The sequence below is a fragment of the Eucyclogobius newberryi genome, unplaced genomic scaffold (assembly GCF_026437365.1).
Source record: "Eucyclogobius newberryi isolate DKJ021-1_F unplaced genomic scaffold, fEucNew1.0.hap1 SCAF_7, whole genome shotgun sequence".
In the NCBI taxonomy this organism is placed as follows: domain Eukaryota; kingdom Metazoa; phylum Chordata; class Actinopteri; order Gobiiformes; family Gobiidae; genus Eucyclogobius; species Eucyclogobius newberryi.
Genome location: NW_027316389.1, coordinates 32,179,710 through 32,201,688, shown reverse-complemented (window position 1 = coordinate 32,201,688; position 21,979 = coordinate 32,179,710). Strand labels below are relative to the sequence as shown.

Genomic DNA, 21,979 nt, shown 5'->3' with positions numbered 1-21,979 from the left:
GGCGGACGTCTGGAACATCAGGTGTACAGTTTGAAGTTAGACTCATTGTTAAAGGAAAAAACAATTCAAAGGACAGACACAAATTTGAGAAAAAACTAAATCATATCTGAAAGAAACACAAATGTTCATATCATTAAATATTCCCAACTTAAAGCTTTTATCACAGTATGAAGAGCTACTACATTATTCAAAATGTATTATGAGAAGTACGATTTTATCAAGTGTAAATGTAAGTGTGTACTACATGAAATAGTTTTGTATTTGTTAATTATTTCAGCGCAGAATTTGGACAATATTAACAAACGTCAATTAATCCTAAGAGAGAGTGAGAGCAGGTGAATAGGAAATAATCTTATAAATCTAGAGATAGAATTTGAAATATCTTCTGTAGTTTACTTGAAGACATGCATTACAAGTTTTTCATCGTCTATTGTTTCTCATGTACAAAATAATGCATATTGTTTGTATAAAATAAATGAATCTGAAATCTGATTTTGAATATCTTGTATTGGAGTGAGTTAGATTTAACTTGAAAGGTGTTTTCTGTAGCATATCCACAAAATGTGCAAAGTTTTTACATTTGACGATGTGAGAGAAAATAAAATGTAATCCAAAGCTTTTGATGATCTTATTCTCCTATTTTTTTCCCAGAAGCACTTTTTTATTGTTATTTGTAAAAGTGCAACTCATTTACAACGTTTGCCAATATTTAAACTGAACAAAAAACAACGTGTATCCAAACTAAGTAGCATCAGGCTATAGCAACACAGATTCGGTAAAAGAAAGCTCATGCACAGCAGTTTAATTGTATAGTTAGTTTGAGTTACTTGGAGCATTCAGATGATGTTACACTTGTGGCCAAAAGGTGGCGCCAAAGCACGCAGCAGGACGTGTCTCGCGCCTTCACACCCCTGTCCCGTGCTCTGCTGCTGCTCTGCGCTGCTCGGACCTCTGCTGCTGCCGCGCTTTGTTTAGTCTCTGTGAGGACAAAAGAAAACCTTTATCACGTTAGAATCACGCACTTTTATCAAACATGTGCCGGGAATTGTGACGTTTGGAAGTTTTATCGATTGCAGTTTTGTGTTTCTTTAAATATAATACATGATTGCGTCATTAGTTAATTAAGAAATGGATAATAATTAGGTCAATTGGCTGAACTGGAGTAATCCGTTTGCTCGTGTTTACGTAGTGACGCGCGGCAGATGAGCTCCAAAGTCCGAGCTGAACCAGAGCTTTGTGAACATGAGCAGCAGCGCTAAAGTCAAGACTATTTATTTATTCTGATGAATGTTTATACAGAATGATTGACGGGTGTGAGGACAGTGGACAGTGTGTGTTTACCTGGGACCTGCTGCGCGCGGGACATGTGCGTGCGGGACATGTGCGTGCGGGACATGTGCGCGCGGGACATGTGCGTGCGGGACATGTGCATGCAGGACCTGTGAGCTCGGGACATGTGCGTGTGGGACATGTGCATGCAGGACCTGTGCGTGCGGGACATGTGCGTGCGGGACATGTGCGTGCGGGACATGGGCGCGCGGGACATGTGCGTGCGGGACATGTGCATGCAGGACCTGTGCGTGCGGGACATGTGCGTGTGGGACATGTGCATGCAGGACCTGTGCGTGCGGGACATGTGCGTGCGGGACATGTGCGTGCGGGACATGGGCGCGCGGGACATGTGCGTGCGGGACATGTGCATGCAGGACCTGTGCGTGCGGGACATGTGCGTGCGGAAACTGCGCACGCGGGACCTGTGCGCGCGGGACCTGTGCGCGCGGGACCTGGGGCTCTCACTCCACGCGCACTGAGCCGCTCCTTTGTGCGCAGCAGACGTGCGCGTGCTTCATGAGAGCAGAAACAGCGACTGATTTCTTTGGACAGTTGACAAACTTTGCTTTCCGTCCCGCTATTCTAATGAGGTCCCGGGGCTGCGTGCTCATTGGCTCTGCTCCGCTCAATTTCATATTTCAGTTGTGACGTCAGCCTGCCTATAAAACTAAGCAATGCTTTTTAACTCGTCGGCTGACTGATCTCTTAGAAAAAAATCTATCAATCCTTGGGTGGAGTTTTTTCCATCTCACAAGGCAACATTTGCTCCGGACGTACGTGAACCTCCTCAATTTGCGCACTAATCCTAAAAGGAGCCATGAAGTGTTAAATGGTGGAAACAGAGAGCGCGGCGCTCAGACACCTGCACACTGGGAGAGAGGGAGGAAAGAGCGGCGCTCCAATGCGTCTGTGCAACACAGACTGAAGAAAAAAAAAACTTATCGACTCGCAAAGCAACCTGCGCTGCGCAATTAGTGTGAGAAAACACACTTTTCCTTCGTTTTTGAAGAAAATAAATAAAGAAATCAAGCTGGCTCAGTGCGTGTCTCAGCAGCCTACTTTGACAGGTGCTCCTCACCCCCTTTGGAGGACTGTCAACAGCAAGAGGATGGCATCAGAGCTGGCAATGAGCAACTCCGACCTGCCCACCAGTCCCCTGGCCATGGAATATGTTAATGACTTCGATCTGATGAAGTTTGAAGTGAAAAAGGAGCCGGTGGAGCCCGATCGCAGCATCAGCCAGTGCAGCCGCCTGGTCGCCGGGGGATCCCTGTCTTCCACCCCGATGAGCACGCCTTGCAGCTCGGTTCCCCCCTCTCCAAGTTTCTCGGCGCCCAGTCCGGGCTCAGGGAGCGAGCAGAAGGGGCACCTGGAGGACTTCTACTGGATGAGCGGCTACCAACAGCAGCTGAACCCCGAGGCTCTGGGCTTTAGCCCGGAGGACGCCGTAGAGGCGCTGATCAGCAGCAGTCACCAGCTCCAGTCGTTCGATGGCTACGCCAGGGGGCAGCAGTTTGGAGCGTCGGCCGGCCCGGGGGGCGCCATGGCCGGGGAAGAGATGGGCTCGGCGGCCGCTGTGGTTTCCGCGGTGATAGCGGCCGCAGCGGCTCAGAACGGGACTCCTCACCATCACCACCACCATCACCACCACCACCCGAACGCACACCATCCCGTGTCCGGCACGCAGCCCGGCGGAGCAGCGGGGAGCCACGGGCACCTGCGCCTGGATGACCGATTCTCGGACGACCAGCTCGTCTCCATGTCCGTCCGGGAGCTGAACCGGCAGCTTCGCGGGGTCAGCAAAGAGGAGGTGATCCGCCTCAAACAGAAGAGGAGAACGCTAAAGAACAGAGGCTACGCGCAGTCCTGCCGCTTCAAGCGCGTCCAGCAGCGGCACGTGCTGGAGGGCGAGAAGACGCAGCTGCAGCAGCAGGTGGACCACCTCAAAGCGGAGATCTCACGGCTGGCCCGGGAGCGGGACGTCTACAAGGAGAAGTACGAGAAGCTCATCAGCACCGGCTTCCGAGACAACGGCTCTGCCAGCGACAACAACCCGTCCTCCCCGGAGTTTTTCATGTGAGTGCCTCAGTCCCGAGACCAAGTTTGACCGCCGAGCCCCGCAGCACACGCAGCACACACTTTACCACACATGGGGCTCAAAAGGGAACAAAACCCTCTTCTTTTTACTTATCCCGGTGTTTGGTGTGTGACTCAGGGCTGATAGAAGAGGCAGAGTTAGAAGTGGATCCTGGAGTTTCACAAGATATAGAAAAGTTACAAAAATGATTTAAACCCTATTTTCTGTGTGCACCTGACACTTCCGTTAGAGACACTGTGTTTAAATGTGACACGTCAGTGTTTTGTCCTGGTCCTGTGTCTGTGCGTCAGGACGCTTCACCTAAAGTTGATTGTAAATGAAATCCTCCTCTGGAGGAGCTTTTATTTAAACTGTCCTGGATTATGTGTGTTGAGTGTTTTGGAGCTGAAAGATGAATCTCACCCCATGTCATTCATCGTGTGTGTCCCATGAGCACGTGCGGTGGTGGGACTGGAGCCATGCGGGTCATGCGCGGCCGGTCCCTGTCCCTGTCCCTGTGCGGGGCATGGCTCAGGTTCAGCATCACACTTATGCTTTACTGTAAAAACCTTGCACAGCTTTGTCCTCATGTCACGCGCTCATGGACTCTGACATTCCCTGGACTTTAAACGAACTGAGAGCATTCCACAAACTCATTTACGTGTACATTCTCTGGACAAACATTCAACAAGTGATTCCCGGCAATTCTAATCTGACCTTATGATCAGCAGCATGTCTTTCAGGAGAGACTGTCATGAAAAGACTGTTTGGGAGCTGTGAGAATCATGAACCCGGGCACCCAGAGCCCTCCATCCTCTGCTCTGTCTGTCCCGCGCTGGTTTCACCCGGAGCCAAACGCATCATGGACTTTTATAGAATGATTCTGCCATTCAAGAATAAATGTGTCTGAATAGAAACTTCTATTCAACGGTTTCATATTGTTCTTTTTTCCTTTTGCATGCCTAGATCTGTCATTTACACACAACACAGACGATGACACATTTGAATCAGAAAGTGATGAAGAAAAACGGAAGTCAAAAGTGGTGTGTTTTAAATAAGGCGCGAGGGCGATGACACGGATTTAAACATAAAACAGAGGTAAAACCGCGGATCCTTTTAACCAAAATGAACACCTTTTTATTTTTACGACCTAACATAATTTACACCTCGTAACACTCTTTATTTTCACCCAGAATAAAACCAAAAGAGGCTTGATTAGATACGCACAATTACGCACGGAAGAGTGTTTGAGTTGCAACATGAGACATTTCATTTTTGGGACGTTGACATTTGACAGACAGAGCAGCAGGTGTCCAAAGCTCACGGTCAATGATTGATTTTAGAGCAAACACGTTTTTTCCCCTTGCTGACAGCGCAGGCCACTTGTTGAACACAGGAAAGAGAAGAAAGCTGGATTAAAAATGGAAAAGTCAAACGTTTGTAAAAAAATGTAAAATCTGATATTTTCAAACAGCAGTGGAATTGTCCAAATATCATTTTTTTTAATTTTACAGATACACTTTATCATTTAAAAAAAAGAAAAATCAGTTTGTCATTTCTGTTTCATTTCGTGTTTGATAAAATGTGCAAAGAATTTGGAGAAAACACAGAACCGTTTTTACAAATGATGCGCGATCACGCACCGACCTGGACACGTCCTTTTAAATAAAATAAAACACTTTTACACACGTGATTCTCAGCTGTCCAGCGCGTAAAATCATGGCCTTTTGCAATTTTAAAATCAGTATCTCCAATTGTTAATGCTGCTTTAGCCCTCTGCCAGTGTCAACGCATTAAAATAAGGAAAAAAGCAGATTTTTTGCTGCTGCTTTGAACACATTTCCCTTCACAACCCCCCATATTCACGTCCACACAAAGTTATGGAACATCCTCGCGTGTTCTTTAACCTTCCTCCCCACGCGTCTTGCAGTCACCTTTCCGGACAGATACGCGATCAGGACACGGGACAGGAGGACACTCTTCTTTTCTTTTTTTTTAGATGCGCTGCTCTGCCTTTTACCTCTGATTAAACGCGCGCGTAAAAGACAGAGATGGGACAAGGGAAGACGAGACAAGACAAGACAAGACAAGAGTGGGAGAAAGAGGGGGAAACGTGCACGTGGAGAACAACGGGAGTGGGAGAGATAACTGGCGTCCGTCCCCGCGCTGCTTTCGGATGATAAACGATCAGCGATGCGTCGGAGCCGAGTCAGAGGTTCAGAGAGAGAGAGAGTGAGAGACACTGAGTGAGAGAGAGAGAGAGAGAGAGAGAGAGAGAGAGAGTGAGAGACACTGAGTGAGAGAGAGAGAGAGAGAGAGAGAGAGAGAGAGAGTGAGATACACTGAGTGAGAGAGAGAGAGAGAGAGAGAGAGAGAGAGAGAGAGAGAGAGAGGGGGGGGGGGGGGGGTTGAGGGCCTTTTAGTGAGCTTGTGTCCACTAATTTATGGCCCCCGCGATCTGATTAGGTCAATATAGCGCGCGGTTTAATTACATTTGTGTTCTAAGCCAGGACCGGAGAACCAGAAGATGCGCATCTTCTGGTTCTCTCTGGCACACAGGTGGTTTGTGCTCGGCTGCTGTTTGCACATGGTTTTGGGGTGAAGGAGAGAGAAGCAGAGGCAGGGGAAGAAGCGGGGGAAATCACGTTTAAAAGCCCACTCCACAGTCTTTCGTCAAGCGTTATCGTCACGTCATCTGTCACTCGGTTGACTTGCTTGTGTGAGAAGGCACGGATCACGTTTCAAACTATATTTCTGTCTTTGTGTTGCACGTCATGCTATTGGTCCCACTAACCAGGGTCACAGCTGCTTATTTGCTCCTTCATGAATATGTAGATATGCTATATTTTATAACTTATAGGTCATGATGTGAGTTGATTTTATTTTTGCTTGCGGTTTAGTTGATAAAAAAAAGACAGATCTGTTGTATTTTATTCTGAGTGTGATGCTGTTATGTAGTTTTAGTTTCTTGAATTTATCTTCATAATTTGGCTGCATATTTGTGATGAAAATCATTTCTCTTTAAGGGTGAAAAAACGTCATTTGGATTCTGAAAACAGAAAATATCCCATGAGTGTCACCATGAGTCATTTCAGTGTCATTATTATTTATTTGCTCTTTTAAGAAGGCAAAAAACACCTTTCAAATCACGATTGTTGCACACCTTGATGCACACGTCATAGTCTTCTTTTAAGTCTTCTTAAGTCTTCTTTTAATTAAGGAAGCAAAAATCTTGTATTTCAGTTTTAGTTTTGCAAGTCTTAATGCACACTTAAGTTATTGTCACAGTTGCTTATTTTAACAGAGAAAAAATTGCATTTCATTAACCATAGATCTTCATGTTAATCATCACCAGCCAAATGTCATTATTTAATTGTTCTTTAACGAAGGCAAAATTACATTTTTACTCATCAGTCTTTTAACCGATCCCCAGTATCACATGTTTAAGGCACATAAAGGGAGCAAAAATACACTTTATGAAGCAAAACTTTCTATCGACGTTATCCATTATATCTTTATAACTACATTTTCTCTTTTAAGAAGGCAAAAACCACATTTCTGTCTTATTATAGATCACACCAATGTTAGTCACATACTGGGTTGCTCGTTTAACAACGCAAAAATGAAAAAGAGACATTTCAAAGTTCAGCCATAAATTTCCATGTTATGAATCATTCCAATGTCATTATTATTTATTTGATCTTTTTAGGAGGCATTCTTTGAAAATCAAGTTTAAAATCATCGTCTGAATTTACTCTCCATGTTATCAATCAAAAATCAAATACACTTTAATTTTATTATAAGTTGCAAAACATAATTTCCACATTATTGAGGTTAAGAAGAGAGAGAAGGTTAAGATTTGCTCTTTTAAGAAGGAAATGTCATTATTTCATGTAAGCAAACTGTAGCTTTTTAACTGCACTTTAATGCACAGTCTATGTTATCAATCACACCAATATTACAATCACACACGTTTCTAAATCCAAACACTGCTCAGTTTTCTTTTTTCCCACGTCATTCCATTGTAATAACATGTCCTCTTTTATCAAAGCAAAAATCCCATTTCAAAACATACTTGAGTCTTACAGTGCAGTCCTTAATGCACTGCCCATGTTATTATTAATCACATCAGCGTAATCATATATATATATATATATATATATATATATATATATATACACATCGACTGACTCGCAGCAGTGATCACGGTCCATTCGTCTTATGATTAGGTTATTAAAGATAATGCAGTTGTCCGCTGTCACAATATTGGACTCTTCCCTTTCAGGTCAACTATGGGAAATCACTTTGAAATGTATCAGCATTGGCAGATGAATCAACACGGCAGCGGCGGCAGCAGCAGGAGCAGCAGGGAGCGCTTTTCATGCTCTTTGTGAAGGAGCGGGACAAAAGCGTGTGCGCGTGAGTCCGTCGTCCGTCCAGGCACAGACCGAGCTCGATAAGTAGCAGGCACTGTCTTCTGCATGACCTTGAGGGAGAGCAGCGTGCGGAGGAGCTCGTGCAGATCTACAGGAGTTGAAAACGGTTAGATGTGCGGACTTGGAAGTTTGACGGAGAGAAAGAGTCTGTTGTGCGTCGGAGAGTGTTGGATTGGTTTGGATTTCGGTGGAAAATGGGACGATTTAGTGTTGGACAAGTTGTGTAGGCTTGAAAACAGAGAGAACGCAATCGATGAATTCAACTGTGAACTGGCACTGGAGGGACAGATAGCTGTGAAAGGACTGTTTGAACTCTGTCTCATGTTATTCATCAGACATTTGAGAGAAAGAACAAACTCAACACTATATCACGTCATATGTTCTTTTCAGTCTCTTGTGTTGTTTTTCTGTTTGGATTTGTGTTCACATCGCAGTCTTTGTGAAGTTGTATGTGGTGGACAATAAACACAAGAAGATGTGCATACTTTGAATATTGAGTGCATCGTCTATAATTATAACTGTTAAAATGACCTGAAAAACAAACTGAAATGCCTAGTGTAATCGAGTATAAAGTGATATTTTTGCACTTTTGTGGTTATCTTTATGGTTTATTCATGTTTTGTGCCGTACTTGAACCTCAATGTGACCTTTTTAGGCACATTTTTGCACATTCCTCATGCCTTGTGAAAATGTTGCCTGAATATTGTTATCAAGATACACATTTTTGTCCAATATTGCAGTTTGAATTGTGGTAATATGCAAATGGAAAGGCTCAAAATATAATAAATTGGGCCAGGGAATATTAAGCCACCGTTTAATCCTGGTTTTGTCTAAATTGGAAATTGCAATACATCCGTTGTGCAAGCAAATCACAATTAAATTCTTGCAAAATTGTTAAACTCTTTCAGTAAGTGTAGCCTTTTCATCTGATTTCTGGAGTGATCAGATTATTCAAATGCCACGTAAACTGTTACATCTCCATTTCCTCCTGATTGTTCACACTTGTGCAGGTCTTTGACAAGAAAAATGATGCAAAACTAATGTGGCAAAGACAAAAATGTGAGGGAAAACGTTAAAGATCGACAGAGTTACTTTAAAATTCATTGCTCTTTGTCATCCATCTAAAAATCCATTGAGTAACTGACAGTTTTACCACGTAGTCGATGATCGAAGTTCTTTTGTGCATTTAAACACACACAATCAGCTCTAATAATTCGACGATTTGAAACGCCTTTTCCTTTACACATTACGAAACACATTTGCCAACCGACCGTTCCAATCTTATGCACAGCTTAGCGAAATATCAAAATGTATTTCTCTTCTTCCGCATTAAAAAAAAAAGCCAACATTTTTAATTTGACTTGATTTTGTTCATCCAAATCCTTTTTCCTCTCCTCTTGCATCACACACACACACACACACACACACACATTATTTCCCCCTCTCCCACTCAATCCGCATTTGCATCACCGCAGCCGACCATAAACATTTACATTTAAAGCGATTTAAATCAGGCACGTTGATGTTCTTCCGAGACGCGTCCATCATCTCCCCCGTGCAGCCTCCTCCTTCTCCTTTTCACACTGTTCTATGTTCCCGACCCCTTCCCCCGGTTGCCTCCCGCGCCCTCCCCGTCTCGCATTGTCCTAAGTTATGTGTAATTTACTCGGAAAGATAATAATTGAACGTGGTCCGGGGCAGGGGTTGTGCATGCGTAACTGAAAGAAGAATCTCCGTCTTTCCGCCAGTGTCTCATTGGTTTTAGAGGCGTGGAGTGGAGATAATGTAATTGTAGTGACTGACGGTGACTGTATTTATGTGTATATTGTACATGTAAAGGCTGCTTGTGTTGTGGGGATTGGATTTGCATGGCTGTAGCTGGATAAAGGGTCGTTGGTTTGGGTGTTTTTGGACTAAAGGTTTTTGGAGGGATTTCAAATTTGGAGTGTTGTGAGATTTTTTTTTTTTGTAATTCAAGATTCAGATCGCAGTGATTATTTAAACTTGAAATTTGAACTTTGGTCCTACAATCAAAACCCAAATCCTGAATGCTGGTCTTGTTTTTTTGCATGGTCGTAAAGGCTTGGGTACCAGGATCTTTTTTATTTTTTATTTTTGTAAATGAGTACATTTTGTGTTTTCCCCCAAAGAGCGGAAAACATCTTGTAAAAGCAGCAAAAATGAGACCGCTGCAAGCTGCCTGCGGCTAATGATAATAATGTATTTTTATTTGTCCTATTTCGGAGTGTGAAAAGTAAAATTTTAAATATTACATAACAAATCTAAAAAAAAATGCATCCTATTAAACATAAGTAAAAGTATTTCACACAGATTTTAAGAACTAACAAATAGCGAAATGTAAGGATTTTGAGTTAACAGAAGCAATTAAATTGTTATGTTGTTTTATTTCTATATTTGTTTGCTCAAAGTTTGGGACATGAACTGAAAACCTTCAGTCAGAAGGTCATCAGGGACCTGCCAAAAATAACTCTTCAAACCACGTAGAAAGTACTATTTTCTTTCCAGTGCAGTTCAAAAATGTAGTCGAGTGGATTAGTGATTTGCCTTTTGGGCTCAAATCTCCAGCCAATTAATGATAATATCGTGATGATTGAAAAAAGATAGATTGTAAATGTTATGGATATTCATATTTTTTTAATTTTATGTTTAAACTTCCATTATAGAATTGCATTTTGTTATCAGTGAAAACAACAATGATCTAGAAAAACATCACACTTTAATACGGTAAATTGATTTTTGTCTTCACAATCTGGTGATAAAATGGTTCTAAACATTTTACCACTAACATTGAGGGTCCTTTTTGCCACCATAAACTGTATTATTGTTTATCCTATACCCAATTTATTTTACTAGTACTTTTAGTTATATACTTTATTATTTCTTTCTTCCACTGGTCTTGGGGGCGTATTCTGCGCAGAAGTGAACCTGGAAGCTGTTTGCATTTCACACACTCTTCTGCTTTTAGATGCAGCGTCTGTCACTCTCAAACACACACTCATCAAGGAGCTCGTCAAGGTGACCCTTAATCCCCCAGACTCTTTTGCCCTCCTCTGCACGCTGGACCCTCTTCAGTGCACGATGACCGGCTGAAAACCTCTTCCTCATGTGTTTGCACGAGTAGACGTGATTGTGCACATACTCCAATGCAGCTGGAGTGAACGAGGGTGGAGAGAGAGTGGGTCAGGGTCCCCTTTGGCCCCTGTGTGAAGCCGATTACTGCTCAGCGCTGCACAGCTAAAGCCTCTTTGTTGCCTCGCTGTGTGGATTGAGGCCACAAACACTCCTTCACCTGATTTCTGTTGAGAAGTTTCCAGGAAGAGATAAGATTTGAGGCAGATTTAAGGACGGGCACAATGAAATACTGTACACGCGTGAACGACCGGGAAACAGAAAATTAGCTGCTTTACACGCGCCACGTTTTTATGACTTATGAAGCAGTGTGTGATGATTTTTCTCTGTTTTCCAGGATTCGCAAAATATTCATGGTTTTTCAAAAGTCTTGATTAGTTAAAAGTCGAATTATAAAGTTGCAAATTACAAAGTATTAACTCATCATTTTAAAAACAAATCAAAATGGTTACACTCCAACTAAATGTGTGTCTTTAGTTATTATGAATAACATTAACAATATTTAATCTCAGACAAAATTGTTACAGACTTAATTCACACACTTCCACTGGTGCTTTATTTATAACCCAATATTTTAAATTATTGGATTTTGTGATGAGTAAAAGTGTTTTGTGTGTTTTTCAGGACGTCGAGAAAATTCCTCCATCTGTGATAGAGAGCCAAGTCACACACTCACTCAGGTAACTCTTCAAATCCGTTCTTCTCAGCACAAACCGGCACGTTTTGGGACAATGTTTTAAAAGGTGCACTATATAACTTTTGTGAGGGTGCTTTCATGTCCAAGTCATTATACAAAAAAATAAAAAAATGAAACACGCATTCTTACTGAGCGCGAGCTCGTCATTCCACAGATGTAACGTATAACTTGGCCTGGTGACTCCACTTTCTCGTCTCCAGTCGGGCTGCATATATTAATCTACTAACCTTGATTTATTGATTATAAAAAATAATCAGATTTTGATCATCTCTGGATTATACAGACTCTAAAACACTTTCAAAAATATGTTTTATAACAAGGGCAATGTCATTTCTGAATAAAAATAACAGAACAGATATTTAAATAATTCAGATTTTCATAAGAATTCACTTTTATTAATCAGAAATGTTGCATTATTTGTATTGTATCGGCCTTTAAACATGCTCTTGCTTTGGCATCTCATGTTTTAGATCTTAAAATGATGAAAAGCAGACGTTTTATCTGCGTCATCAGGATTTGGAGGACCTTGTAAACATGATTAATGACACAAGCGAGAAGCTAAATACTAAAAATGCAATTTAAAAAAATAAAAAAAACAATTTGATAACATGATTTTAAAAAATCGAAAGTCAACCAGGTAATTTTTTCTTAAGCGTTCTATGAAAAATCTCTACCTAAAATAGAAATAATAGTTTGACTAGTCGACTCCTCTCCACAGCGATATGTTTAATGTAATACTGCGGAACATTCTAGGCCAAATTAATAGCAACGCGAGACCAGCTTTTGGGTGTCAAACCTTCATGAAAAGTTACATAGTGCATCTTTAATAAGCAGGTGACGTCTTTTGTGCTTGAAATATTGCATTGTCTGGATGTGGAATTTACAAATGAAACTCTTTGAACAGCGTTTGTCCCTGCTCCCTGTGATGGAGGCGCTTGTTGTGTTTGGGGATTGTGACAGTGTTTGACGGACAGCAGTGACACGCTCCTGACTCTGACCCCTGACCTGACCCCGTGACCCCGTGACCCCTCCAGCCACTCCGCCCTGCTGCCTCTGCACACTGTACGCTCACATTAGGGCGGGCTGATGTGACGAGGGCTGACACTTTGATGCTTCTCGTGCTCGTCGAGTGTCAAAAGTGAGAAATACAAGGACTATTTTTTTAAAGCGCCCTGGCTGTCCAAAAAAGAAGCACAAGTATGTACTGTACGTTGTTTGGATACTGTATATGTGAAATATTTGCAGTAAAAATGATATAGGCTGTCATGTTTTGAAGCAAACTGAAAGGGAGGACATTGAACCTGGTCCGACTGAACCGCTGGGAACTGTTTTTTGTCCCATTTTTAAATGTTACAAGAGACTTCTACTGTTTGTGAATTTATGTTTATTGAAATATTACAAATTGTAATATTTGCACTTTGGTTATTGTTACACATTTACAGACATTGTTTGCATGTCAACTTTAATAACGAATAAATGTTACATACAAAAATGTCGGGATGCCACTAGAATAATCAAATAACTCCATATTTAACGTTAGATCTGATTTTTGGATAAATCGGATCATCATGTGTTAATCAGTGGATTTTTGGAGAAACTGTTGTATTTGGATGACAAAGTGCAATGACGTTTAAAACATTTTCTCTTTTGTTTTTGTCTTCGTCACATTAGTTTCTCCTTTTTTGCATAATTTTTCTGAACAAATGTGAACAAACAGAAACAAATCGGACTAAGTGTTGATCAGATTTTAGTGCTGCAATTGTAATGAGAAGAAACTACAATTAAACTGTTATTCACCATTATTGCCGCATTAACTGTCATACACGCTGTCATACACGCTGTCATACACGCTGTCTAACACACGTTACCATTTCTCTTGTATCTGTCACATTTGAAGTGCGATATATTGTTTCAGAAAATTATCTCAATAAACGATCGTATTGAAATCCTTTTTTTGCCACTGACACAACAACTCAAATAAAGCAGGTTTGGACAGCAGATAAAGTGTAATATGAACGTATAATGAACCATAGAAGTTATTTATTCAGACTTTTCTAACTAATATAAAATATAATAAAAAATTCTCCCCAGTATTACAAAGAAAATGTACCATTGACACCCAACTATATTGCCCCATCAATCATCTATCAAAGAATAAATCGATATATTCATTATTGTGACAGGGCTAGAAGTGACCATCTTCAAAAAGAAAGAAAAAAAAAAAAAAAAAAAATATATATATATATATATATATATATATGTATGGGAAATAAAAGCCCTTTAGCTGTTTACATTTTCCGTGTTATGGATTGAACTTAAATAACTAAAATTGTCAGAGTTTAACTTATTCAACGCAACTATTTCCAAAGCGCTGAACAAACACGAAACAATAAGTGATATGAATTTGATCTTACAAGTCCAAAAATGAACTAGATAATATGCAATGGCTGAATCCATTGCGAGTGTCTGCGTTCTTGTGTAAAAGTACAACATATGTGTAAGAGTACTACATGTGTGTAAGTAGTACTGGTGGTACTACTTAAGATAAAAAGTCACATTTAATTGATAACAAATTACATCAAAGTCGCGCTAGCGGCGATGATGGCTCTCGCCTTCCTGCCCGTCCATGTTTTCTACTGCGTTTTGTGCCATACCAACGACGCTCAGTAATTCACAGTTGATGATTGCCTAGTTTGCGACTCAAATAGTTGTTTGTCCTGACAAATTGCAAGATTGTGCTGAACGCAGACCTGAGCAGGGAGAAAGGGAGAGAGCGCCTCGGTGAACCGGCTGCACCCCCTCCTCCATGTACCTCCGTCACCTAGCAACAGAGATGCTAATGCTAACGCTAATTAGCATTAGCGTTAGCATTAGCAATTTACTTTTGCAAATACTGAAAAAAAGTACAAGGTGTACAAATGTCAAAAGCAACAGCCCCTAAGATGGTGAAAGCGATCATAAAGAGGTATAACTTGTTGAAATCGGTGAAAGTGTCAAGGAGTTGAAACGCGTCAAAAATCCTGATATGGAAAAATAAATGGGAAAACAAGAAGATATAGTGTCTGCTTTGTGACGCAGACACTCTAAAACCAGTCAAATCAAATCAAACCATAAAACTATGAAGCAGTAATAAGTATGCAAAATAAAAAATAATAAAAAACACTCCACTGATTATGATCCTAATAATGACAGTTAGCGATTAAAATTAATGTACTGTATATGTGAATGCATGGTACATGCGTGGTATATGCGCGGTGTGTGCGCGGTGTATGCGCGTTGTATGCACGTTGTATGCGCGGTGTGTGTGCGGTGTGTGTGCGGTGTATGTGCGGTGTATGCGGTGTGTGTGTGCGGTGTATGTGCGGTGTATGCGGTGTGTGTGCGGTGTATGCGTGGTGTATGGGTGGTGTATGCGTGGTGTATGCGTGGTGTATGGGTGGTGTATGCGTGGTGTATGAGTGGTGTATGCATGGTGTATGAGTGGTGTATGCGTGGTGTATGCGTAGTGTATGCGTGGTGTATGCGTGGTGTATGCGTGCTGTATGCGTGGTGGATGCGTGTGTATGCGTGGTGTATGCGTGGTGTATGCGTGGTGTATGCGTGCTGTATGCGTGGTGTATGCGTGCTGTATGCGTGGTGTATGCGTGCTGTATGCGTGGTGTATGCGTGGTGTGTGTGTGCTGTATGCGTGTGTATGCGTGCTGTATGGGTGTGTATGCGTGGTATATGCGTGGTGTATGCGTGCTGTATGCGTGGTGGATGCGTGTGTATGTGTGGTGTATGCATGTGTATGCGTGGTGGATGCGTGTGTATGCGTGCTGTATGCGTGGTGTATGCGTGGTGTATGCGTGGTGTATGCGTGTGTATGCGTGCTGTGTGTGTGGTGTATGCGTGCTGTATGCGTGGTGTATGCGTAGTGTATGCGTGGTGCATGCGTGGTGTATGCGTGTGTATGTGTGGTGTATGCGTGTGTATGCGTGGTGTATGCGTGTGTATGTGTGGTGTATGCGTGCTGTATGCGTGCTGTATGCGTGTGTATGCGTGTGTATGCGTGGTGTATGCGTGTGTATGCGTGCTGTATGCATTTGTATGCGTGGTGTATGCGTGCTGTATGCGTGGTGTATGCGTGTGTATGCGTGTGTATGCGTGGTGTATGCGTGTGTATGCGTGGTGTAAGCGTGTGTATGCGTGGTGTATGCGTGGTGTATGTGTGCTGTATGCGTGGTGTATGCGTGTGTATGCGTGGTGTATGTGTGCTGTATGCGTGGTGTATGCGTGTTTATGCGTGGTGTATGCGTGCTGTATGCTTGGTGTATGCGTAGTGTATGTGTGGTGTATGCGTGGTGTATGCGTGGTGTATGTGTGCTGTATGCGTGGTGTATGCGTGCTGTATGCGTGGTGTATGCGTAGTGTATGCGTGGTGTATGCGTGCTGTATGCGTGGTGTATGCGTGGTGTGTGTGTGCTGTATGCGTGGTGTATGCGTGTGTATGCGTGCTGTATGGGTGTGTATGCGTGGTGTATGCATGTGTATGCGTGGTGTATGCGTGTGTATGTGTGCTGTATGCGTGCTGTATGCGTGTGTATGAGTGCTGTATGCGTGGTGTATGCGTGGTGTATGCGTGTGTATGCGTGGTGTAAGCGTGTTTATGCGTAGTGTATGCGTGCTGTATGCGTGGTGTATGCGTGTTTATGTGTGGTGTATGCGTGCTGTATGCGTGGCGTATGCGTGTGTATGCGTGGTGTAAGCGTGTTTATGCGTAGTGTATGCGTGCTGTATGCGTGCTGTATGCGTGGTGTATGCGTGTTTATGCGTGGTGTATGCGTGCTGTATGCTTGGTGTATGCGTAGTGTATGTGTAGTGTATGCGTGGTGTATGCGTGGTGTATGTGTGCTGTATGCGTGGTGTATGCGTGGTGTATGTGTGCTGCATGCGTGGTGTATGCGTGGTGTGTGTGTGCTGTATGCGTAGTGTATGCGTGGTGTATGCGTGCTGTATGCGTGGTGTATGCGTGGTGTGTGTGTGCTGTATGCGTGGTGTATGTGTGTGTATGCGTGCTGTATGGGTGTGTATGCGTGCTGTATGCGTGTATGCGTGCTGTATGGGTGTGTATGCGTGGTGTATGCGTGCTGTATGCGTGGTGTATGCGTGGTGTGTGTGTGCTGTATGCGTGTGTATGCGTGCTGTATGGGTGTGTATGCGTGGTATATGCGTGGTGTATGCGTGCTGTATGCGTGGTGGATGCGTGTGTATGCGTGCTGTATGCGTGTGTATGTGTGGTGTATGCGTGTGTATGCGTGGTGGATGCGTGTGTATGCGTGCTGTATGCGTGTGTATGCGTGGTGTATGCGTGGTGTATGCGTGGTGTATGCGTGTGTATGCGTGCTGTGTGTGTGGTGTATGCGTGCTGTATGCGTGCTGTATGCGTGGTGTATGCGTAGTGTATGCGTGGTGCATGCGTGGTGTATGCGTGTGTATGTGTGGTGTATGCGTGTGTATGCGTGGTGTATGCGTGTGTATGTGTGGTGTATGCGTGCTGTATGCGTGCTGTATGCGTGTGTATGCGTGGTGTATGCGTGTGTATGCGTGCTGTATACGTTTGTATGCGTGGTGTATGCGTGCTGTATGCGTGGTGTATGCGTGTGTATGCGTGTGTATGCGTGGTGTATGTGCAGTGTATGCGTGTGTGTGCGTAGTGTATGCGTGCTGTATGCGTGTGTATGCGTGGTGTATGCGTGGTGTATGCGTGTGTATGCGTGGTGTATGCGTGCTGTATGCGTGGTGTATGCGTGGTGTATGCGTGCTGTATGCGTGTGTATGCGTGGTGTAAGCGTGTGTATGCGTGGTGTATGCGTGCTGTATGCGTGGTGTATGCGTGTTTATGCGTGGTGTATGCGTGCTGTATGCTTGGTGTATGCGTAGTGTATGTGTGGTGTATGCGTGGTGTATGCGTGGTGTATGTGTGCTGTATGCGTGGTGTATGCGTGTGTATGCGTGGTGTATGTGTGCTGTATGCTTGGTGTATGCGTAGTGTATGTGTGGTGTATGCGTGGTGTATGCGTGGTGTATGCGTGGTGTATGTGTGCTGTATGCGTGGTGTATGCGTGTGTATGCGTGGTGTATGTGTGCTGTATGCGTGGTGTATGCGTAGTGTATGCGTGGTGTATGCGTGCTGTATGCGTGGTGTATGCGTGGTGTGTGTGTGCTGTATGCGTGGTGTATGCGTGTGTATGCGTGCTGTATGGGTGTGTATGCGTGGTGTATGTGTGCTGTATGCGTGGTGTATGCGTGGTGTGCTGTATGCGTGTGTATGCGTGGTGTATGCGTGTGTATGCGTGGTGTATGCATGGTGTATGCGTGCTGTATGGGTGTGTATGCGTGGTGTGTGTGTGCTGTATGGGTGTGTATGCGTGGTCTATGCGTGTATGCGTGGTGTATGCGTGGTGTATGCATGCTGTATGCGTGGTGGATGCGTGTGTATGCGTGCTATATGGGTGTGTATGCGTGGTGTATGTGTGCTGTATGCGTGGTGTATGCGTGGTGTGTGTGTGCTGTATGCGTGTGTATGCGTGGTGTATGCGTGTGTATGCGTGGTGTATGCATGGTGTATGTGTGCTGTATGGGTGTGTATGCGTGGTGTGTGTGTGCTGTATGGGTGTGTATGCGTGGTGTATGCGTGTTTATGCGTGGTGTATGCGTGGTGTATGCGTGCTGTATGCGTGGTGGATGCGTGTGTATGCGTGCTGTATGTGTGTGTATGCGTGGTGTATGCGTGTGTATGCGTGGTGGATACGTGCGTATGCGTGCTGTATGCGCGTGTATGCGTGGTGTATGCGTGCTGTATGCGTGGTGTATGCGTGCTGTGTGTGTGGTGTATGCGTGTGTATGCGTGGTGTAAGCGTAGTGTATGCGTGGTGTATGCGTGCTGTATGCGTGCTGTATGCGTGCTGTATGCGTGTGTATATGTGGTGTATGCGTAGTGTATGCGTGGTGTATGCGTGCTGTATGCGTGGTGTATACGTGTGTATGAGTGCTGTATGCGTGCTGTATGCGTGGTCTATGCGTGGTGTATGCGTGGTGTATGCGTGGTGTATGCGTGGTGTATGCGTGCTGTATGCGTGGCGTCGGGAGGAAGTGCGTGTGTATGCGTGGTGTATGCGTGGTGTATGCGTGTTTGTGTGTGGTGTATGCGTGGTGTATGCGTGTGTATGCGTGGTGTATGCGTGGTGTATGCGTGTGTATGCGTGGTGTATGCGTGGTGTATGCGTGTGTATGAGTGCTGTATGCGTGCTGTATGCGTGGCGTCGGGAGGAAGTGCGTGTGTATGCGTGGTGTATGCGTGGTGTATGCGTGTGTGTGTGTGGTGTATGCGTGGTGTATGCGTGGTGTATGCGTGGTGTATGCGTGCTGTATGCGTGGTGTATGCGTGGTGTGTGTGTGCTGTATGCGTTGGTATGCGTGCTGTATGGGTGTGTATGCGTGGTATATGTGTGGTGTATGCGTAGTGTATGCGTGGTGTATGCGTGTGTATGAGTGCTGTATGCGTGTGTATGCGTGGTGTAAGCGTAGTGTATGCGTGGTGTATGCGTGCTGTATGCATGCTGTATGCGTGTGTATGCGTGGTGTATGCGTAGTGTATGCGTGGTGTATGCGTGGTGTATGCGTGGTGTATGAGTGTGTATGCGTGGTGTATGCGTAGTGTATGCGTGGTGTATGCGTGCTGTATGCGTGCTGTATGCGTGGTCTATGCGTGTGTATGCATGGTGTATGCGTGTGTATGCGTGGTGTATGCGTGGTGTATGCGTGTGTATGCGTGGTGTATGCGTATGTATGAGTGCTGTATGCGTGCTGTATGCGTGGCGTCGGGAGGAAGTGCGTGTGTGCGTGGTTTATGCGTGGTGTATGCGTGCTGTATGGGTGTGTATGCGTGGTGTGTGTGTGCTGTATGGGTGTGTATGCGTGGTGTATGCGTGGTGTATGCGTGTGTATGCGTGGTGTATGCGTGGTGTATGCGTGCTGTATGGGTGTGTATGCGTGGTGTGTGTGTGCTGTATGGGTGTGTATGCGTGGTGTATGCATGTGTATGCGTGGTGTATGCGTGGTGTATGCGTGCTGTATGCGTGGTGTATGCGTGGTGTGTGTGTGCTGTATGCGTGTGTATGCGTGCTGTATGGGTGTGTATGTGTGGTATATGCGTGGTGTATGCGTGATGTATGCGTGGTGGATGCGTGTGTTTGCGTGCTGTATGCGTGAGTGTGCGTGGTGTATGCGTGCTGTATGCGTGGTGTATGCGTGCTGTGTGTGTGGTGTATGCGTGCTGTATGCGTGCTGTATGCGTGGTGTATGCGTAGTGTATGCGTGGTGTATGCGTTTGTATGAGTGCTGTATGCGTGTGTATGCGTGGTGTATGCGTGGTGTATGCGTGCTGTATGCGTGCTGTATGCGTGTGTATGCGTGATGTATGCGTAGTGTATGCGTGGTGTATGCGTGCTGTATGCGTGGTGTATGCGTGTGTATGCGTGGTGTATGCGTGTGTATGCGTGGTGTATGCGTGGTGTATGCGTGTGTATGCGTGGTGTATGCGTGTGTATGAGTGCTGTATGCGTGCTGTATACGTGGCGTCGGGAGGAAGTGCGTGTGTATGCGTGGTGTATGCGTGCTGTATGCGTGTGTGTGTGTGGTGTATGCGTGGTGTATGCGTGGTGTATGCGTGTGTATGCGTAGTGTATGCGTGGTGTATGCGTGGTGTACGTGTGCTGTATGCGTGGTGTATGCGTGTGTATGAGTGGTGTATGCGTGTGTATGCGTAGTGTATGCGTGGTGTATGCGTGTGTATGCGTAGTGTATGCGTGGTGTATGCGTGTGTATGCGTAGTGTATGCGTGGTGTATGCGTGGTGTATGCGTGGTGTACGTGTGCTGTTTGCGTGGTGTATGCGTGTGTATACGTGGTGTATGCGTGTGTATGCGTAGTGTATGCGTGGTGTATGCGTGTGTATGCGTAGCGTATGCGTGGTGTATGCGTGGTGTACGTGTGCTGTATGCGTGGTGTATGCGTGCTGTATGCGTGCTGTATGCGTGTGTATGCGTGCTGTATGCCTGGCGTCGGGAGGAAGTGCGTGTGTCAGGAAGTGCAGTCCGAGTGCGCCGGCTCCAGCAGCAGACAGAGCAGGGTAACCAGAGGCAGCCAGTGACCTTCTGCAGGAGAGCGCCAGATCGAAGCCTTTTTATTTAAAGTCCTGGTCAATGCTGGTGCTGCTGACTGTGGTATCATCAGCCTGTGAGCCGGGCCAGGCATCACCAGTGTAATACAACCCCCGCCCCCTCGGCCCCGCCCCCCAATAGTATGAATCTGCAGACACGGACGATGCACGCTTAAGGCTACATCACGCTCATTTCAGATCCGTTTTTTTTTTTTGTGAGTGGTTTTCAATGCACATCAGGAGTAGTGCTGTTTGACAATATGAAAGGGACTAGGAAGTGAAGTAGGGCTGGTATTGTCCAGTACCGCACCATAAAATACATCCAACACTCCAAATACATGGACACCCCTTGAAAATAAAAAGGATGTTTCGGTCATGCAGAATAACATCATGCAAAGATATTCATGTTCACAAGTCAAAGTGCAGAACACATTTGACAATAAATGTATGTTTTATCACGATACACAAGTCTGTATCGATACACATATTGGCAAGAAATCTATCGCGATATTTTGGTGATACGATATTTTGAGTGCAGCCCTAGAAGGAAGGAAGCACCGTTTGTCCGTACAATAGTCATCTTTATCTTTTTTCTTAAAAAGGCAAAAGTTGATATTTTATCTTTGTCACACTTTACCAAACCACTTCAGTTTAAAAGCTTTCTGCACTTGATGCTCTGGCAGGCGTCTGAAGGTTTAATCTATTTAATTCAACAAAATGTGGCACCTGTTGTGCAGTAAAAGTCAGATTAATGTGACCTGCGTGTTCAGACTGCGGTCACTTTGCAAAAGAATCTCATTTAGAAGCACATATGAAAGTGGCCTTGGTCGCGTCTAAAAAAATTGGATTTGGGCTGTTCACGCGGTCATGAAAAAAGTCAGGTCAAATTTGGCGAAAACAAAGGTTACACTCACACTGCAGGGTATGAGGCCCAAATAGGATTTTTTTGTTTAAATCTGATTTTTTTATGTGGTCGCTCAAAAGAACACAACGTCACACGCAGAACACTGTGTTTTCAGAAGTAAAAAGGCACGATCCCCGACTTCTGTATCTGTAATTACCAGTCACAACAGTAAGACATATATT

The 21,979-nt window shown here is 44.4% G+C and overlaps 1 protein-coding gene across 2 annotated transcripts; it reads left to right on the top strand.

Moving 5' to 3' along the window:
* The first annotated feature begins 1,792 nt into the window (after positions 1-1,792).
* On the top strand, positions 1,793-11,698 carry LOC140349512 (transcription factor Maf-like). Of its 2 annotated transcripts, none has more exons than XM_072435876.1 (2): positions 1,793-3,408; positions 7,695-7,997. In XM_072435876.1, the coding sequence occupies exons 1-2, from the start codon at positions 2,441-2,443 to the stop codon at positions 7,801-7,803; spliced, it is 1,077 nt and encodes a 358-aa protein (XP_072291977.1). In that variant the 5' UTR covers positions 1,793-2,440; the 3' UTR covers positions 7,804-7,997. The 2 variants fall into 2 exon arrangements, with proteins under 2 accessions (XP_072291977.1, XP_072291978.1); XM_072435877.1 differs by lacking the exon at positions 7,695-7,997 and adding an exon at positions 11,620-11,698 and having other exon boundaries at positions 1,795-3,408.
* The last annotated feature ends 10,281 nt before the right edge of the window (positions 11,699-21,979 follow it).